Below are 15,771 nucleotides of genomic sequence, written 5' to 3' on the forward strand. Positions count from 1 at the left end.
AGATGCTTATCCCAAGTAAGGTCACATTCTGAAGTTCTTGCTGGACATGAATTTTTGGTAAATACTATTTAACCCACCAATGGACTACCTTATAAAGTGGTCATCCATTTCAAAAATGTTCAGGTTACATTGAAAAGTCAAAACCAGACCTGTTCAATAGAAGGGATTTCTATGTCTTTAATCTCTATTCATCTGTATGTTGAGGAGATTAATCTCCATGGTCTCTCCTAACATTAATATTCTAAGATTCTATCCCATAAATATTCTTGAGGGCTTTGAAGTAGACAAAATTTGTTTGTAAACTAGCCATCACATACTTACTTTTTCTTCATTTTTCATTAAGAATGCAGTGTATTTCTCCATACATTAAAACACTATGTTTTTATTTTAATACAACAAAAATTTAAAAGAATAGAAATTTATTTACACCTTTGAACACATACTACATGCCAGGTAACAGAGATACAATGGTGAATAACTCACTTTCACATATTGTACTGATTAAATTATTGACTAACTAGACCCCAGTCTCTTTAATAATTTTAAAATTCTACTTAAATGGTATTCTAACAAATATAAGCTATTTTTAAATGGAAAGAGTTCAAAAACCTGCTGTTGATTTCTGATTACAAAATATATATATATATATATATATACACACACACACACACACACATACATACATACATATTTTTTTTCTCATTGTTTAACAAAAATTATAAGCTGGGTGCAGTGGCACACACCTATAATCCCAGCAGTTCGGGAGGCTGAGACAAGAGGATCACAAGTTCAAAGCCAGCCTCAGCCATTGCAAGGCGCTAAGCAACTCAGTGAGACCCTGCTTCTAAATAAAATACAAAATAGGTCTGGGAATGTGGCTCAGTGGTCAAGTGCCCCTGAATTTAATCCCCAGTACCACCCCTGCAAAAATTATAAAAGTACAAATTAGTAAAAATTATCAAAAATCTCACTACCCAAAGAGAGCCCCTTTTAACAGTATACTGAACAAACTCACTGACTTGGATATATTCATATATTTGTATATAAAATTCTCTCCATGAAAATCTACAAATATATGTTATATAGAAAGTTGCATTAGTAAGCTAATGCAACATGTCACTCTGCAATGAGTTTTCTCCCCCACTCAAGTTGTTATATACATTTTCCTGTGACAAATTTGGCTATATGCATTATTTTACTGGATACAGTTTTCAGAATTAAAGTACCATTAATTTAACCAATCCCCCAAACCAATCGGAGGTGACTGATCCCCTCAACATACAGATGAATAGAGGTTAAAGACTGTACAGAATATGTCAAGATCAATGTAATGTTTTGAGCAACTAATAAATTTCTGATGTTTAAAAAAAAAAAAGGCTATACAGAAATCCTTTCTATTGAACACTGACATAAATCCACATATTCATCATTACCAATGTTATAAATTGTTACCAAAAATTTATGCACACATATTATCTTAGCAAATTTTTACAACTTCTCCTTTGGACAAATTCCAGAGCTGCAGAAAGGTTAGTATTCCCACTTAAAATTTTCATTTGTACAATATAAACTTACTGCCATCTCAACTAGTTGAATCAAATGATGTTCCAACTCCATATGTAAGAAAATCCATTTTCTTACACCCCTACTAACAGTAGGTTTTGTTTGTCTTTGCCAATGTGAAAGTATTCCCTTACCCTCCCCAGTTTTATTTGCACTTTCTTGGTTATTAGAGATGCTACTCATGATTTCCACATTTGTTTCTTCTTAGAAATGCTTGCATCTTCTGCCAACCTGGGCAACTAGGAAAGTTCCTGTCTCAAGTGCATAGTCTATTTTCATAAGAATTTGATTGTACTGCTCATTAAAAGAAACAATCTTTTTATTATTTTTAAGGATAAATCCATTGCTTTTCTTAAAACAATGTTTGCTCTGAAGAATTCATGCAAAAAACAAAATGAAAAAAGTTTTTTAAAAAATTCCACTACTCATCACTTCACACATAGTAAACACAAAATGCTGCAGTTAGTTCTTTGAATATCAGGAATATTGTCTCTCTTATTCCCCAAGTTGAAAAAGGCTTCATTCATAAGTTAATTTTAAAGTGCAGGTGAGATATATCTTTCATAAAAGTTTTTCCTATTACATTGTACAGAAATCACATTTCAATAAATCAAATGCTATCTTTCCAACTGGCCCATTACGCTTTCAATAACAGATTTACTTCATCTCTGATTACATTTTAATTAGAAGTAACTCAAACGATTTCAGAATTGAGTGTTTGCACTCTAACTACTCATCTATAAACAGATGCTTTCAATGTATTAAAAAAGACATGCCACTCACAGGAATGATTTTCCTGTGAGAAAGATCACCACTTAAATCCTACAGATCAATCCTTTTACAAGGAAGCAGGGATATAGTGAGAAAAGCAACAGATTAAAAGTTGGCAGAGCTAAATTTACAGGCCTAAGCTTCTCCACTTTCTAATTGTGTGACCTTAGGCAAATCACATAATCTGCTGATCCTAAGCTACTAAATCTTTAAAATGTTGGAAATGGAATTATTTATGTGGTCACTTGAAATCCCTGACATCCTGATTTCATTCTCAAAGAAGAACAAGAGAGATGAAGTATAGAGATCCAGTACTAGGAGTAATCAAAAACCAGAGAAAATTTTGACAGATGTATCACGTGTTATTTCTGTGTAGCTATAAAGAATGGCAAAATACAGCAATGAAGTGGAATACAGAAAACCAGTAGACTGTTTTATGCAACTCCTAGAAGACATGAGCATGGAATGTTTCAGGGTTATTGACTACTAGGTCCTCAATTTCCAAATGCACAATTTTCTAGAACCACTGCTGATGCAGCATGCTGATTTTCCTCTACCTCTGCCTCCTATTCCCCTTCACCTCTTCCTCATTTCTGCCACTTCTTAAAAATGAAACCTTAATTCTCACACTTTCTTAAAAAACTTATGGTGAAGAACTGCCTTGGGGTCTAACATCACCTACAGATCCAAAATGACAGTTCAAAATATTAATGTTGAGCCAGATACAGATACACACCTGTAATCCCAGCTAATCAGAGACCAAGGCAAGAGGATCACAAGTTTGAGGCCAACCTGGGCAACTAGGAAAGTTCCTGTCTCAAAATTTAAAAAAAAAAAAAAAAAAAAAAAATTGTTAAAAGGCTAAGATTTAGCTCAGTTGATAAAGCATTTGCAAAGCAAAGCAAGCACAAAGCCTTGGGTTTAATCCCAGTATGAAAAACATATGTATACATATTCATATGTTGAAAAAATTATTTACTCTAAACACTGGGTATCAAATCTTTTTTCAAGTGGAGGTGTCACTAATTCCATGAAAATGGAAGGAAAATCAAATCTAGATGCTACCTGACAAAGTATTAAGATAATTTTGATTATTGATCACTTTGTTTTTTTATGCAAATAATTCTGAAAAAAAAACACGGGTGATACGACTAAAATAAAGCATTTATATTACCATCTACTAAAGTTGTAAATAAGGTTTCTCAGTATTCTTGCTATAGTTGAGTGTGGTGTTCCCCAGAGGTCTGCATGGTAAAAGGCTTAGTCCCCAACAAAGCATTACCATTAAGAGGTGGTAGAAAATTCAAGAGATGGGGCCTCATGATTTAAACAATACATCAGAAATTATGTCACTTACAAATATTGAAATTTAGATGAGTTGGGCACGCTTACGCATGCCTATAATCCCCGGGGCTTGGGAGGCTGAGGCAGGAGGATTGCAAGTTCAAAGCCAGCCTCAGCAATTTAGCAAAATCCTGTCTCTAAATAAAGTATAAAAAGGGTTAAGGATACGGCTCAGTGGTAAAGCACCCCTGGGTTCAATCCCTAGTACCAAAAAAATTAAAAAAAAATTTAGATGAAAAAGTCAAGATGTGTGAGAAGGTACAATTTTTGTTGTTATTTAAGCTCTTTAAAGAAATATATGAACAAAATGTTTGAAAACCCTTGTGTTAGAATCCAACATCAGACCTAACCTTCCTCTTAAGATACTGCCTACTGGACTCCCTACTCAAATGTTCCCCAGACACCTGAACTCAACATGCTCAAGTAAACTCTTATCCATCTCCTGCTACATACACACATAGAAGCAAAGACGGTAAGAGAAAAGGAAAGAGAAAGAAAAACCTATCTGCTTCTTCCTCCTCTCTTTTTGTTGCTTGCTTCATGATCTATCTGAACTCCCAAATCAAAAAAGCAGGAATATTTTTTACCTTCCGAGGGAAATGAGCTCCTAGGACTAACTCCTGACTTCTTATTTCCCTTCCTTCCACCACTGTCCATGGACAAGACCTCTTCACCAGCTCTTCTTTAAAACAATAATCATACCATTTTACTTCCCAACATCTCCCAGGGAGGGTGACACAACTTGATAATTCTTGGAGCTATACCTTATACCTGTCATACATATATGAGTTTCCCAAAAACTCAGAGAATAGTGAAGTTGAAAGGAACCAGTTGGATAGAACCACAAGAGTCAAATCCCTTGACAATATTCTCATCCAAGTATCTTTCAAGCTGTTATCTCCACTGTCTCTAACTGAGAATTTATAATCATGAGAGCTCCCACTCTGTTGGAGACCTTGGTCCAAATGCAACTGGCTTGACTTTATATTCCTAAGTTATTTTGGTTAAAAAACAGATTCTTGGCTGGGCACAGTGCTAATTGCCTGTAATCCCAGTGGCTCAAGAGGCTAAGGCAGGAAGATCAGGAGTTCAAAGTCAGCCTCAGCAAAAACAATAATAATAATAAGCAAGGCGCTAAGCAACTCAGTGAGACCCTGTTTCTAAATAAAATACAAAACAGGGCTGAGGATGTGGCTCAGTGGTCAAGTGCCCCTGAGTTCAATCCCTGGTACCCTCACCAAAAAAAAAAAAAAAAAAACAGATTCTTATTAATAGAAGAAAAATCAATAAAATTATGAAGAAAAGGTTTAAAATGACTTAAAATTTCACTATCCAGAGAAAATTTCAGTTAGCATTTTGGAATACATCTAGCTTTTTTTTCCTTTTTGCAAGCTTGTATAATACACATATGTATGCATATCATGTGACAAAACTGCAATATCTGTAGATATCTTGGGGTTTTTTCTTAATTATTCTATAAGCATTTCACCATGTAATTAAATAGTCTTCAAATTCTTCAAAGCATTTTAGTGGCTATATGATATGAGAATAATAAAAACGATTAAAATTAATTTAGCTATTTGCAAATTTAATATCCATTAAATTCTTCAAAGCATTTAAGTGGTTATCTAAAACAGAAATAATACAAATATCATATTCCACAAGACTACCCAACCATTTACAAATTATTTGTTGTTTCCAATTCTTCACAACAAAAAGTAATAATGGGCTGAACATCCTTGAAGATTAATCTTTTAAGATTTGCTTAAGATAAATTCCTAAAAGTAAATTACCAAGCAAAACATTAATCCTCCAAGTATTCATTTTTAAAAAATTTCAATTGCCAAATTGCTCTTCAGAAAACTTAAAAAACAACAATGTACAATTTTACAAGTATAACACAAAGTGTAACCTTCAAGCTATACATTTTTTCTTTCTTTTTTTTTTTTTCTTTTTTGTACCAGGGATTGAACCCAGGGATGCTTAACCACTGAGCCACAGCCCAGGCCAATTTTTTTTTTTTTTTTAATTATGGGGCAGGGTTTCACTAAGTTGTTAGAGTACCGCTAAATTGCTGAAGCTGGCCTCAAACTTGTCATCCTCCTGCTTCAGCCTCCCAAGTTGCTGGAATTATAGGCATGAGCCATCACATCCAGCTTATACACTCACTTTTAAAAAATTTATCAATCGAAAGCAAAAAAGGCCAGATTAAAACTGAAGGCGTTAGCCCATCTCAAAGTTCATATGATGCCTTGAACAAGGTGCCTGATGCCTTAAAACTTTCAGCACCACATAAAAATAAATAAATAAAATAAAGATATTGTGTTCGACTACAACTAAAAAATAAATATTTAAAAAAAAACTCAGTTTACTCCTTGGTAAAAACGGGAGTAATATCAACAGAGAATTTTTATAAAGATGAAAAACACCAATTAAATTATCTGACAAACTATAATACTTTCTTGAAGTGTTCATTCGACTACTGGTGTGGTCAAACACAAGCTTTTATTCTTAGCTATTGGTTCTTTTTCTATGCTCTGAAGTAGCATCCTTTTCAGATGTGATAAAAGGAAGCAGAAGAGAACCCATGGACTTTAGGGTCAGAGTGACCCATTCCCACTACCTTGTTGTGTTTCCTTGAACAAATCACAACTTGAAGCTTGTATCTTCTCTAAATTAGGAACAAGGTGAAGCAATTGAGAGCATACAACCACTGTCCCACTCCTTTTCTCCTTCCTCTCATTCACGTGACAGTTCTTCAAATTTTGGTCATCTCTCACCAACAACTCCCCACCTCCATTCCCACCCTGGATGGCTGAAATCTGAGTCTTTTTACCTCTAAACTAAATGTCTCTAATTATTTCAGTCACTCATCAAACTAAGTAGTTAGTTTCAAGTCACCTTACCACTCTGGTCATTACCTTCAGATAATGATTTAACTTAGTTGCATATTCCTAAAACATGGCATCTAGAACAAAATACCCCATATATGGACTGAAAAGGCCAGAGTGAAGGTTATGGCTTCAAATAATCATGCCAAACAGTCCATCAAATTTTGTTTTCCTATCCACATCCATAAGCCAACAAAATCCACAATCCATGAACCTACAATTCTAAGTATATTCCACTCACCTTTACTGTTCAGGTAGACCAGATTAAAAGAGGGAGGTGGACCTTGACAAGCCTTTCTCAAAGATCACATCATACTTCAGACAAGTTACTCAATACCTCAAAGCTCAGTTTACTCCTTGGTAAAAATAGAAGTAACACCATTGTGATTTATCTGAGAGGGGTTTTATAAAGATTTAAAACACCATTTAAGGTATCTGATATGTAGAAATTACTCCAAAAATAGAACAAATAATAATTATTACTGAAGGAAGATTACTGCATCTTTATAAAGCACCTCTTGCCACATACTTTATATGATCTTGAGCTGAAGTTTGGTCTATCCAAAACTCCAAGTAGTGTAGCCTTTGCTGAAATGCAGTTATTCAACTGACAATGTATTTTTCTTCCCCATATTCTGCTCTGCCCTGACTTGCCATCTTGTCTTCTCCCTCCAGCCATCATATTCTGAAAATAAAGAGCCCTCTCTACCAGCAGGTGGAGGTATGGAGCAACAATCCAAAAGTCCTGCTAAAGAAAAATATAAGCAAGAGACAAGTTCAATGTCAGTCACAAAAATCAGTGGCACAGATCCCTTGCAAAGGGAATCATCAACTGCACACACTATCCCCTGTTATAAGCTTCTGTATGCAGGCTTATGAAAATGCAACTATAATGGTAACAATAATTTGGAATAATGCACATTTACAAAGAGATGGTGGATATATAAGTGCCCTCATTAATAAAGTACAGGACATACAAATGAGATTTCACAAAAGAATAAACGCAAAAAAAAGGAAGAATAAGTACAAATAGTACAAACATCATTCCTGAAACCACATATTCTTGCTTACTGTAATTTATAAGAAACTCAGGGTACCATAGTATATCTACTACAGTAAAAGTGTAATATAATATATAACTGGACATGAAAGGGATGTGATCCTCCTGCCTCAGCTTCCCAAGCTCCTGGGATTACAGGCATGCACCACCACACCCGGCCCAACCCAGTGATTCTATAGACCTTATCAAACAAATGTAAAGTTATTAAGTTTTTTGTACAACAACAAAAACCTAAAAACACAAATTTATGTTCAACATTTGGTAAATGTGTTGCTGACAGATCAACCTGACATACCTCTAAAGATCATTAAGTAATGATCTATACATCTGCTCTGCCAATATAGTAGCTACTAGCTATATGTAGCTATTTAAATAAATAAAACTAAACTGAAAATTAACTTCCTTAGCATACTAGCCAAATTTCACTACCTACATATGGCAGTGACTTTCATACTGGATAGTGCAGAGAACATGCCCACCATCACAGAGGTTCTATTCAATTGTGCTAATCTACATATTACATACCCATGCGGGTGATCCTTTCTTCTATTCCCCCTTGCATTGGACCAATTTTGTCTAGAAACACCTGCTTAACCTGTGGTCCTTAGCAGAAGTCTCAACTACTACATGAAGCTACATCTAATTTATCCCAAATATTTTGGTGTACCTTCCTTGTAGTTTCATCATACCTTGGTAACACCAATACACTAGTTATACCACATATAATCCTACCTTTTCCCCCTCATAATCCTGTAAGCTTCTTGAAGAAGGAACCAATTCTTATCCAAGGGACTTTGGGTCCAAGGGGAACATTCATAATTTATCCTATACTACAAACACTGCTAAAGACAGGAGAGAACAAACACAATGACTACAATGGGAAGTTTGTATGCATAAGGAAGGTAAGGCATACAAAGGAAAACCTGGCTAGGAATGGCAGGGTCACAAGGAATTTTTTTTCCTTAAACCACCAATTCTTTACCTTTTTTTCACACTTAATAAAAGGCGTCTCATAGATGTTCTATGAATAAATATTTGTGATATAGTTTCTTTTAAAAAAGACAAATGCTAAATTAGAATTCAAATTTGGCTTATTATGGTATTAAAAACGCATCTTTTCATGTTAAGTCCCAATATTTTGTTCAATAATACTTGTTTTTTATGATATAGTTTAAAAATTAAACCTCAAAAGTCCAACCTAAATAATATTTGTTTCCAGTATATAGAAAATTAGACTGAAATAATTCTCCAAGTGCAGTGCTCTGACATCCCCATCAATACATAGCTCAACCACCACATTTCCTTAGCATCTATCTATGTAAAGCATCAGTGATGAACAAGACACAATTTCTGTCTTATCAATAGTTTTTCCCCCCTAAGAACAAACTTGCTTCTGAAGGATAAATGTGTCTGAAATGAATTCAGCTATCAACAATAGATATCCCAAAATTGCAAAGAACAGAGTTCACTTATTATCTTTACTAATCAAATAATTTTAAAAACTCACATTAACCACTTGAAAAGGTAGTATACAACCTGACTGGAAACAAAAAGTTAATGCCTCGTTTACCTGGAATCCTTAGAAGAGTTAGTATTCCACATAAATGAATTTTCCAGATACTTTCCAAGTATATCCATTTAAGCACCAATACTTAAAACTGTTTGGTATGAAAATCTTTTTTTTTTTTTTAGTACAAATCTTTCAACGTTTAAAAACAGACTTTACTAGGCAATATTTTGACTAATAACTATTATTCAAATAATTGTTATGTCAATGCCTAGTAGCCAATACTCAAGCCCTAAACTAAAGGTCCCCAGGGTATCTTTTTAAAACTTTGCAGGCTTGGAAGAGTATTACTTACCATTCCTAGTTTTTGCTATGTCTGCTGTCAACCTCTGCTGGTATCAGTGCAAATGGCCATAGCTGCCTCTCATCCCACAACTAAGAAAAATTTGTCTAAATCTAAGAAACTTTGAGTGGATCTCCAATTCTATTTTGGTTCCTCAGAGTCTTTTTCTGCTTATTTCCTGGATCTATTAGTCTCTAATAACAAGTTCTAAACCAAATTTTGGATAAACAAGTAACTGCTTTATTTTGATGTCCTTACATTTTTTTTTTCAAATTTAAAACTGATGATCAAAGGTGACAAAATTATTTATTCACTCATTCAACAAATATTAATTACCTGCTATGAACTGAACTGAGATCCAAAACGATGGCAAAAATAAAGAACTAAAAAGGACTGCTAGTTTTGAACCGATTTTAATGTAGAAAAAATAAAAATAACTTCTACTTAATGTATTAAAAATAATTTTAAGTCTCTTAAATAAAATTATAAAACTGCCTAAACATTTTATAATTTCTATACTGTGGTTTTAGGAACTAAAGACTCCAGGGTAAAGAAAACTTTTTATTTAATCAAATACTTATTTTATAGAGCTCTAAATAAGATTTCAAGGTTTCCTACTTCCTTTTTTCTATTACAAATTCCTTTCCATCCCCAAAAAAGTCAATATCAACATAAACTTTATAATTAAATAATATGCAAGGCCAGCCTGGGGTCGTAGCTCAGTGGTAGAGCTCTTGCCTAGCATACGTAAGGCACTGCCTTTGATTCTCATCACCACTTTAAAAAAAAAAAAGTCCATTGACAACTAAAAATATATTTTAAAAAAATATGCAAAGCCTTGATAATGATAAACATACATCTCAGCATCCTGAAGTCTAGTATCAATGTTAATTTGTGAAATTTTCTGTCCAACGTTTGAGAAGCTCCTTTATATTATTTTTAGGATTTGGAAACTTTTTTAAACATTTTCATTAACAAAATATGATGTGTAACCCTACAATATTTATCTGCCACAGTCATATTTTTCTAATTCTGTTACCCATTTAAATCCAAATCCAGAAAATAAATCAACAAAAAGTGTAGCTTAAACTTGGTCTCTATGGATTAATTAAGGCATCAGGTAACACCCCTGGCATCAGCCTCATTTTAAATCCCTTGGAATCTTCCCTCTCATTCATTTTCTCCTCAGGGAACACAAAAATGTTATATGTATTTTATACTTTTATAAATGATCAGTGATTGCCTTTATTATTTAGTCATAATGGAAATGGGTCTTAGTCATGTGCCTGCTAATCTGAGGAAGTAAAATAATATTTAGAAGTGCCTGCTAATCTGAGGAAGTAAAATAATAGTTAGATTTGAAAAAAAGTTGCCACCATTAAAAACCTTTAATTATTATTATTAAAACTCTTTTCAACAATGCATTAATACCTCTTCAACATTAATTCTGGAAGCTGGAAATGCTTTAAGCAGTATTAAAAACACAGGTCACAGATCTAACCTTCAAAATTAGTAATAATGTAATATTATTTGAAATGCCACTTCATATTTTAGTCATTCTTACAAGTCTACATTGATCTCATTAGCATACTACCTTGTGCTGTGAAAGAAGTCTGCTTTAAATTAAAAAAACTGCAAAAGGATACTCAATATAGGCTCTTGCTCTTTCTAAAATTTAGGCAAAAATATAAATGATAACTATTTAGTGGACACTTATTATAGGCAAAATTTATAAAAGGTGCTGTCCACATTAGCTGTAAAAAAAAAAAAAATGCAGACCTTGTTCAAGATACTTTGAATATAACTGGAGTTAGAAAATAGACCCCCATAGAAGATAACATTAAGCAATAATATTTGGAAAATAAAAATATTTAAAAAGTGATCATAAACACAGAACTAACTGCAGCAGGCAGTGAGGGCACTCAGTTCACATGCAAACAAACAAAAAAAAAAAAATTCTTTTTGCCTGCCTACTTTAAATTTGGCAATCAAAATTAGCCAGGACTAAGGAGTTGGGCCAAGAGCATTACCAAAGAAAAAACACAAATTCTCAGGAGCAACTGGTATTGGACCATTCAAACAAAATCTTCCTGTGAGTGCTCATCAATGGCTTCTCTCCTAAAATCTTTTTACCAAATTAAAAACAAAACTGATTAGTGGCTATCAACTTTGCAGACTTGCTTCCCCTGTTGACACTTTTAAGGCCCATTTGCAGAAACGAAGGAGCAGGGGAGAAGAAGGCAACAACGGGGGTACCTAGGCCTATTGTTCAGAGAGAACTGCAGGACTATCGGAGCACCGCGGGGCGCGCCTGAGCTGCGGCGGGAGAGAGTAGAACCCGGCACAGGTGTGTGTGCGCGGGGCGGGGGGAGTGTTACGGGGAGACAGGTGTGTCAGAGGTGAACAGGTGTACTTGGGGTGGGGGCCGCAGCTAAGAAAACGGGGTCCCATTACCAGACCAAGACGTCGAGGAAGGAGGACTAAGTCATTCCTGAGGCTTAAACCTCTGGGCACTGAGAGTGACTGGCCTGCGGAGGGTCAAAGTGTTCCCACCGGGGTTTGAGGAGGCCGGAGAACAGAGGGTGGACAGTCGCAAGGAAGGAAAGATAAGTCTCTCGAATCGAGGGGCCAGCCTAGAAATCCCCAAACAATGAACAAAGCTCGGGCTGAGTGTGCAGGCAAGTGTCAAGAGGGTGAAGCCGGTGGGCGGAGGGAAACAAAAGACAGAAGCCCCCAAGTGTGGGCCCGCGGCGCAGCGGCGGTGATTACCTGTGAGAGCTGCCGGGGATTGGGACAGCCGAAGAGCGCGGAGCTGGAGCTGAAGCTGATGGCTCCTCGGCGGCTGAGGACGTGCTGGGGGACCGGCCTGTCCAGGGGCAGCACCGGCAGCTGGTAACATACTTCCATTGAATACGCCCGCCCTGCCTCCGCGCGGCGCCCGCCCTGCCGCGGCCGCCGGCCCCTGAGCTGCGAGGGGGCCGCGGCTCAGGGCGCCGGGCCGAGGCGGGGGCAGGGCGGGCGCGCGCCGACCCCGGACCGAGAAGCCGCGCTCACGCCTCCCTCAGCCCAGCCCTCCGTCCCGGTCGCCGGCGGGAAGGAGCTGCGGCGACCGCGGCACCGGTTACCAGGACCCGCGCGCGCGGGGCTGCGGGCTAGGGGGACTGGGTGCAAGCCCGGGCAACACCGTAAAGTCGGAAGGGGAACGTCGCCGCCTCAGGGCTCCTCGGGCCAAGAGGTGCGTGTCCTGGACAGCGGAGCAAGGATGGAGCTGAGCGGTGCAAAGAAGACGGCTGTAGCCAGCGGCCAGACCCAGAGCGCGCGGGCTCGGGACCAGCGACCAGCTCGGGCCGCAGCAGCCGCCGGAGCCCTGCCCCTCCCCTCCCCCGGAGCCTGACTTCACATTCACACTTTGCAGCCGCGGACCCTGCGCCAACCACGGCCGCCGCCACCGTGACGTCACGACGCCGCGCCGCAGGCCCAGCGCCCCGCGCCGCCGTCAAAGCGCCCAGAGAGACCGGCTAGCGGCCGAGGGCGAGAGCAGCCTTCCTCCCGTGCCGCACCCAGCGCTCGGTCCTGGACCCCCTCCCGCCGCACATCTCCCTCCTCCCCCATTTGTCTCATCCAGTCTCCCCGCAACCCAAGGCGCGTGCGCATAAGCCCCTGCGGTTTGGGGGCATCCCCATCAGCTTTAAACTCTGGCGTTGGAGCGCGCTGAGGGTGTGGGATGGGCTCAGCCCGCTGGAGAGGTGCCATTTCGGTGTAGCGACACCATAAACCCAAAGCACGTGGCGCACTCAGCCCTGACCGCGGGGACACCGCCGGCTTTCCCTCCTTGATAATTCCCGTTCTTGGGCATCGTTTGGGACCGCTGCGACAGTGACGTCAACGGACCTCGCGGGCCCCATCCTCCCTACTACGTCACTGCCAGTCCCTTGGCGGGGCCAAGCTCCAGCGCTCCCTTGACAGGTGAGGCCCCGGGACCCTCCCGGGCCTGCGGGGCGGAGAGGGGAACCAAGAACTCAAGAATGAGAAGGGGGTGAGGGAGGTCTCAGAACGGGTGGAAAAAATCCGAGACTAAAAGAAATAAGAGTATGCAATGAAAAAAAAAAAAAAAGATGATGATATTGAGAAGACAAAGGGAAAAAGGAGACTGCATGGCCTTCTAATCAAAACTGTTTTTTGTTAGCTTTTCATATTTTTAGAAAACGAGAGAAGGTAAAGAACTCTTCACCAGTTTGGTAAGCTGGATATGTCATTTGCATGTTCATATTGTCACATTTCTCCCCAAGCTGTCAAAGCTTTTCAGCAGGAACTATTTCTAATGCTTTCCATCCTATGATACTTCAGACTGAACAAGCTCTTCCCTGCTGGAAAAGTTGTTGATGTGGCTAACTTCTTAGTTGCAATGACTGACCATGAGCGAGGTGGCAAGCATTGGAAAGTACTAGATACTCTCCAACTGATGATGAGATCCGGTACCACATGCGTGTGATTGGATAAATGGATGAAAGTCTATGAGACCTTTTATCATCTTTCTGTGGCATCTCTTTTATATTTAAACTTTATGTCTCCTTTGTATTCTTCTTCTTTGCTCTTCATTGTTAAAAGAAATATAACCCCCACTGTGATCTTGTGGAATTTGTCTTCACTAGATGATGAAGCAGTAAGCTCCTCTTTAGTACAGCAACTGATCCAGCCCATTTTTGAAACTCTAATTATTCCCATAACATCTAGAAAATACGTTAAACATCTGTATGGCTGAGCACTTTCACCTAACCATATTTATGTCTAACAACAAACTCATGTGGTGGTGATTAGTATCTAAATTGAAAGTAGGTTCATGGGAACAAACTTGCCCTACACCTGACAGGTAAGTAGCAAGAACTAACCTCAAGTAATAATTGAATTCTGGGTATGTATAATCGCCCAGAAGATAATATTGGTGTGATATTAGTATGTGCCAAATAAAATGCCTATGTCACATTTAATAGCATCTGAAACTCAGGATGATTAAATTATTTAATATGACTCAGAGCACCAAGTGGGTATATCTCCTTTCATCATAGTAGATTACTCTGCACCTAGTATGAACAAAGAACATAAAAGTATTCTACATACAATGTTAATACAATAGCTACATAAGTTGGGTAATTTTATACCAGCTCTACAGATGAGGAATTAGGTTCTAAGACTGTAAGTTAATTAATTGCCCTAGTGAACTCTGGGTTTCAGAGCCAGGCATTAAGAAGTGTATTAGTTGCAGTTCTTCCAAGAAACAAAACCCATAGTGTGTATGTGTATAGAGAGAGATTTTAAGGAATTGGCTCATGATCGTGGGGTTTCGCAAGTCTGAAATCTGTAGGGTGGGCCATCAGGTCTGGAAATTCAAGTAATATTTGATGTTACAGATAATATTGGTGTGAATCTGAAACCTTCAGGGTAGACCAACAAGCTGAAAACTAGGGCAGAGTTTCTATGTTGGAGTCTTGAGGAAGAATTTCTGCTTCTCTGAAAACCTGAGTCTTTGGTCTCTTAAGGCTTCAACTGAGTGTTGAGGTCTACCCTCTTTAATGAGGGTAATCTGCTTAAAATCAACAGATGATCCATGTTAATCACACCCACAAAATACCTTCAAAGCAACATCTTGACAAGTGTTTAACCAAACTGGACATTATATCCTTGTCAAAGTAATACATGAAATTATCGATCACAGAGAGCAAACTTTAAACCTAAATAATAGAAGAAATCCCATTACCTAAAGCAACAAAAGGACAAGGACCTAAGAATAAACTTAACAAAATATGCAAGATTTATATAAATGAAAGTTCTATATGGGAAAACTATAAAAGTAAACTTGAATGTTTAAAAAGAATGTTCTTCTTGGAATAGAAAGACTTAACCTACTAAAATAATCAATTCACCCTAAGTTAATCTACACATTTAACATGACCTCAGTACATGGTAAAAAAAAAATAAAAATTATCCAGGAAAATTATGGGGAACCAAAAAAAAAAAAAAAATAGTGAGTTTCTATTAGGGTCAGCCAGCAGTTCTAATTTCAACCAGAACTATAAAGGAAAGAGAGTTCTGGGAAACGTAGTTCCAATGTAGCAAAAATTGATAGTATAAAACCACTCAGAACTTCTCTTGTCACCTCGACCTCATATTATTATCCATAATTAATATTTAAATAAAGCCTTCATCAGAATCCTACTTTAGCCCTTACGATGCAGCTTTCTCTCATACAACTAAAATCAGCTCACTCCTATCCCAAGAGAGGATAAAGAGTCTT

At 37.9% G+C, this 15,771-nt stretch overlaps 1 protein-coding gene and 1 long non-coding RNA gene across 4 annotated transcripts in view; one reads left to right on the forward strand and one right to left on the reverse strand.

Annotated features, from left to right (window-relative positions):
• The window catches only part of Pde7a (phosphodiesterase 7A), a 104,797-nt gene extending 91,852 nt beyond the window's left edge, over window positions 1-12,945 (reverse strand). For all 3 annotated transcript variants that reach the window (XR_003582382.2, XR_003582381.2, XM_027932798.3), the window contains exon 1: window positions 12,249-12,945. Coding sequence is in view for 1 of the 3 variants with exons in the window: in XM_027932798.3 (XP_027788599.1) it covers window positions 12,249-12,386 (138 nt within the window). In the remaining 2 variants the exon portion in view is untranslated. The remainder of the gene's footprint in view (window positions 1-12,248) is intronic.
• A 5-nt stretch (window positions 12,946-12,950) lies between these two features.
• LOC114090557 (uncharacterized) lies at window positions 12,951-14,113 on the forward strand. The gene is made up of 2 exons (XR_003582380.2): window positions 12,951-13,445; window positions 13,666-14,113. It is a non-coding gene; the product is annotated as an uncharacterized lncRNA (long non-coding RNA).
• The last annotated feature ends 1,658 nt before the right edge of the window (window positions 14,114-15,771 follow it).

Source organism: Marmota flaviventris, chromosome 15, assembly GCF_047511675.1.
Source record: "Marmota flaviventris isolate mMarFla1 chromosome 15, mMarFla1.hap1, whole genome shotgun sequence".
Classification (NCBI taxonomy): Eukaryota; Metazoa; Chordata; class Mammalia; order Rodentia; family Sciuridae; genus Marmota; species Marmota flaviventris.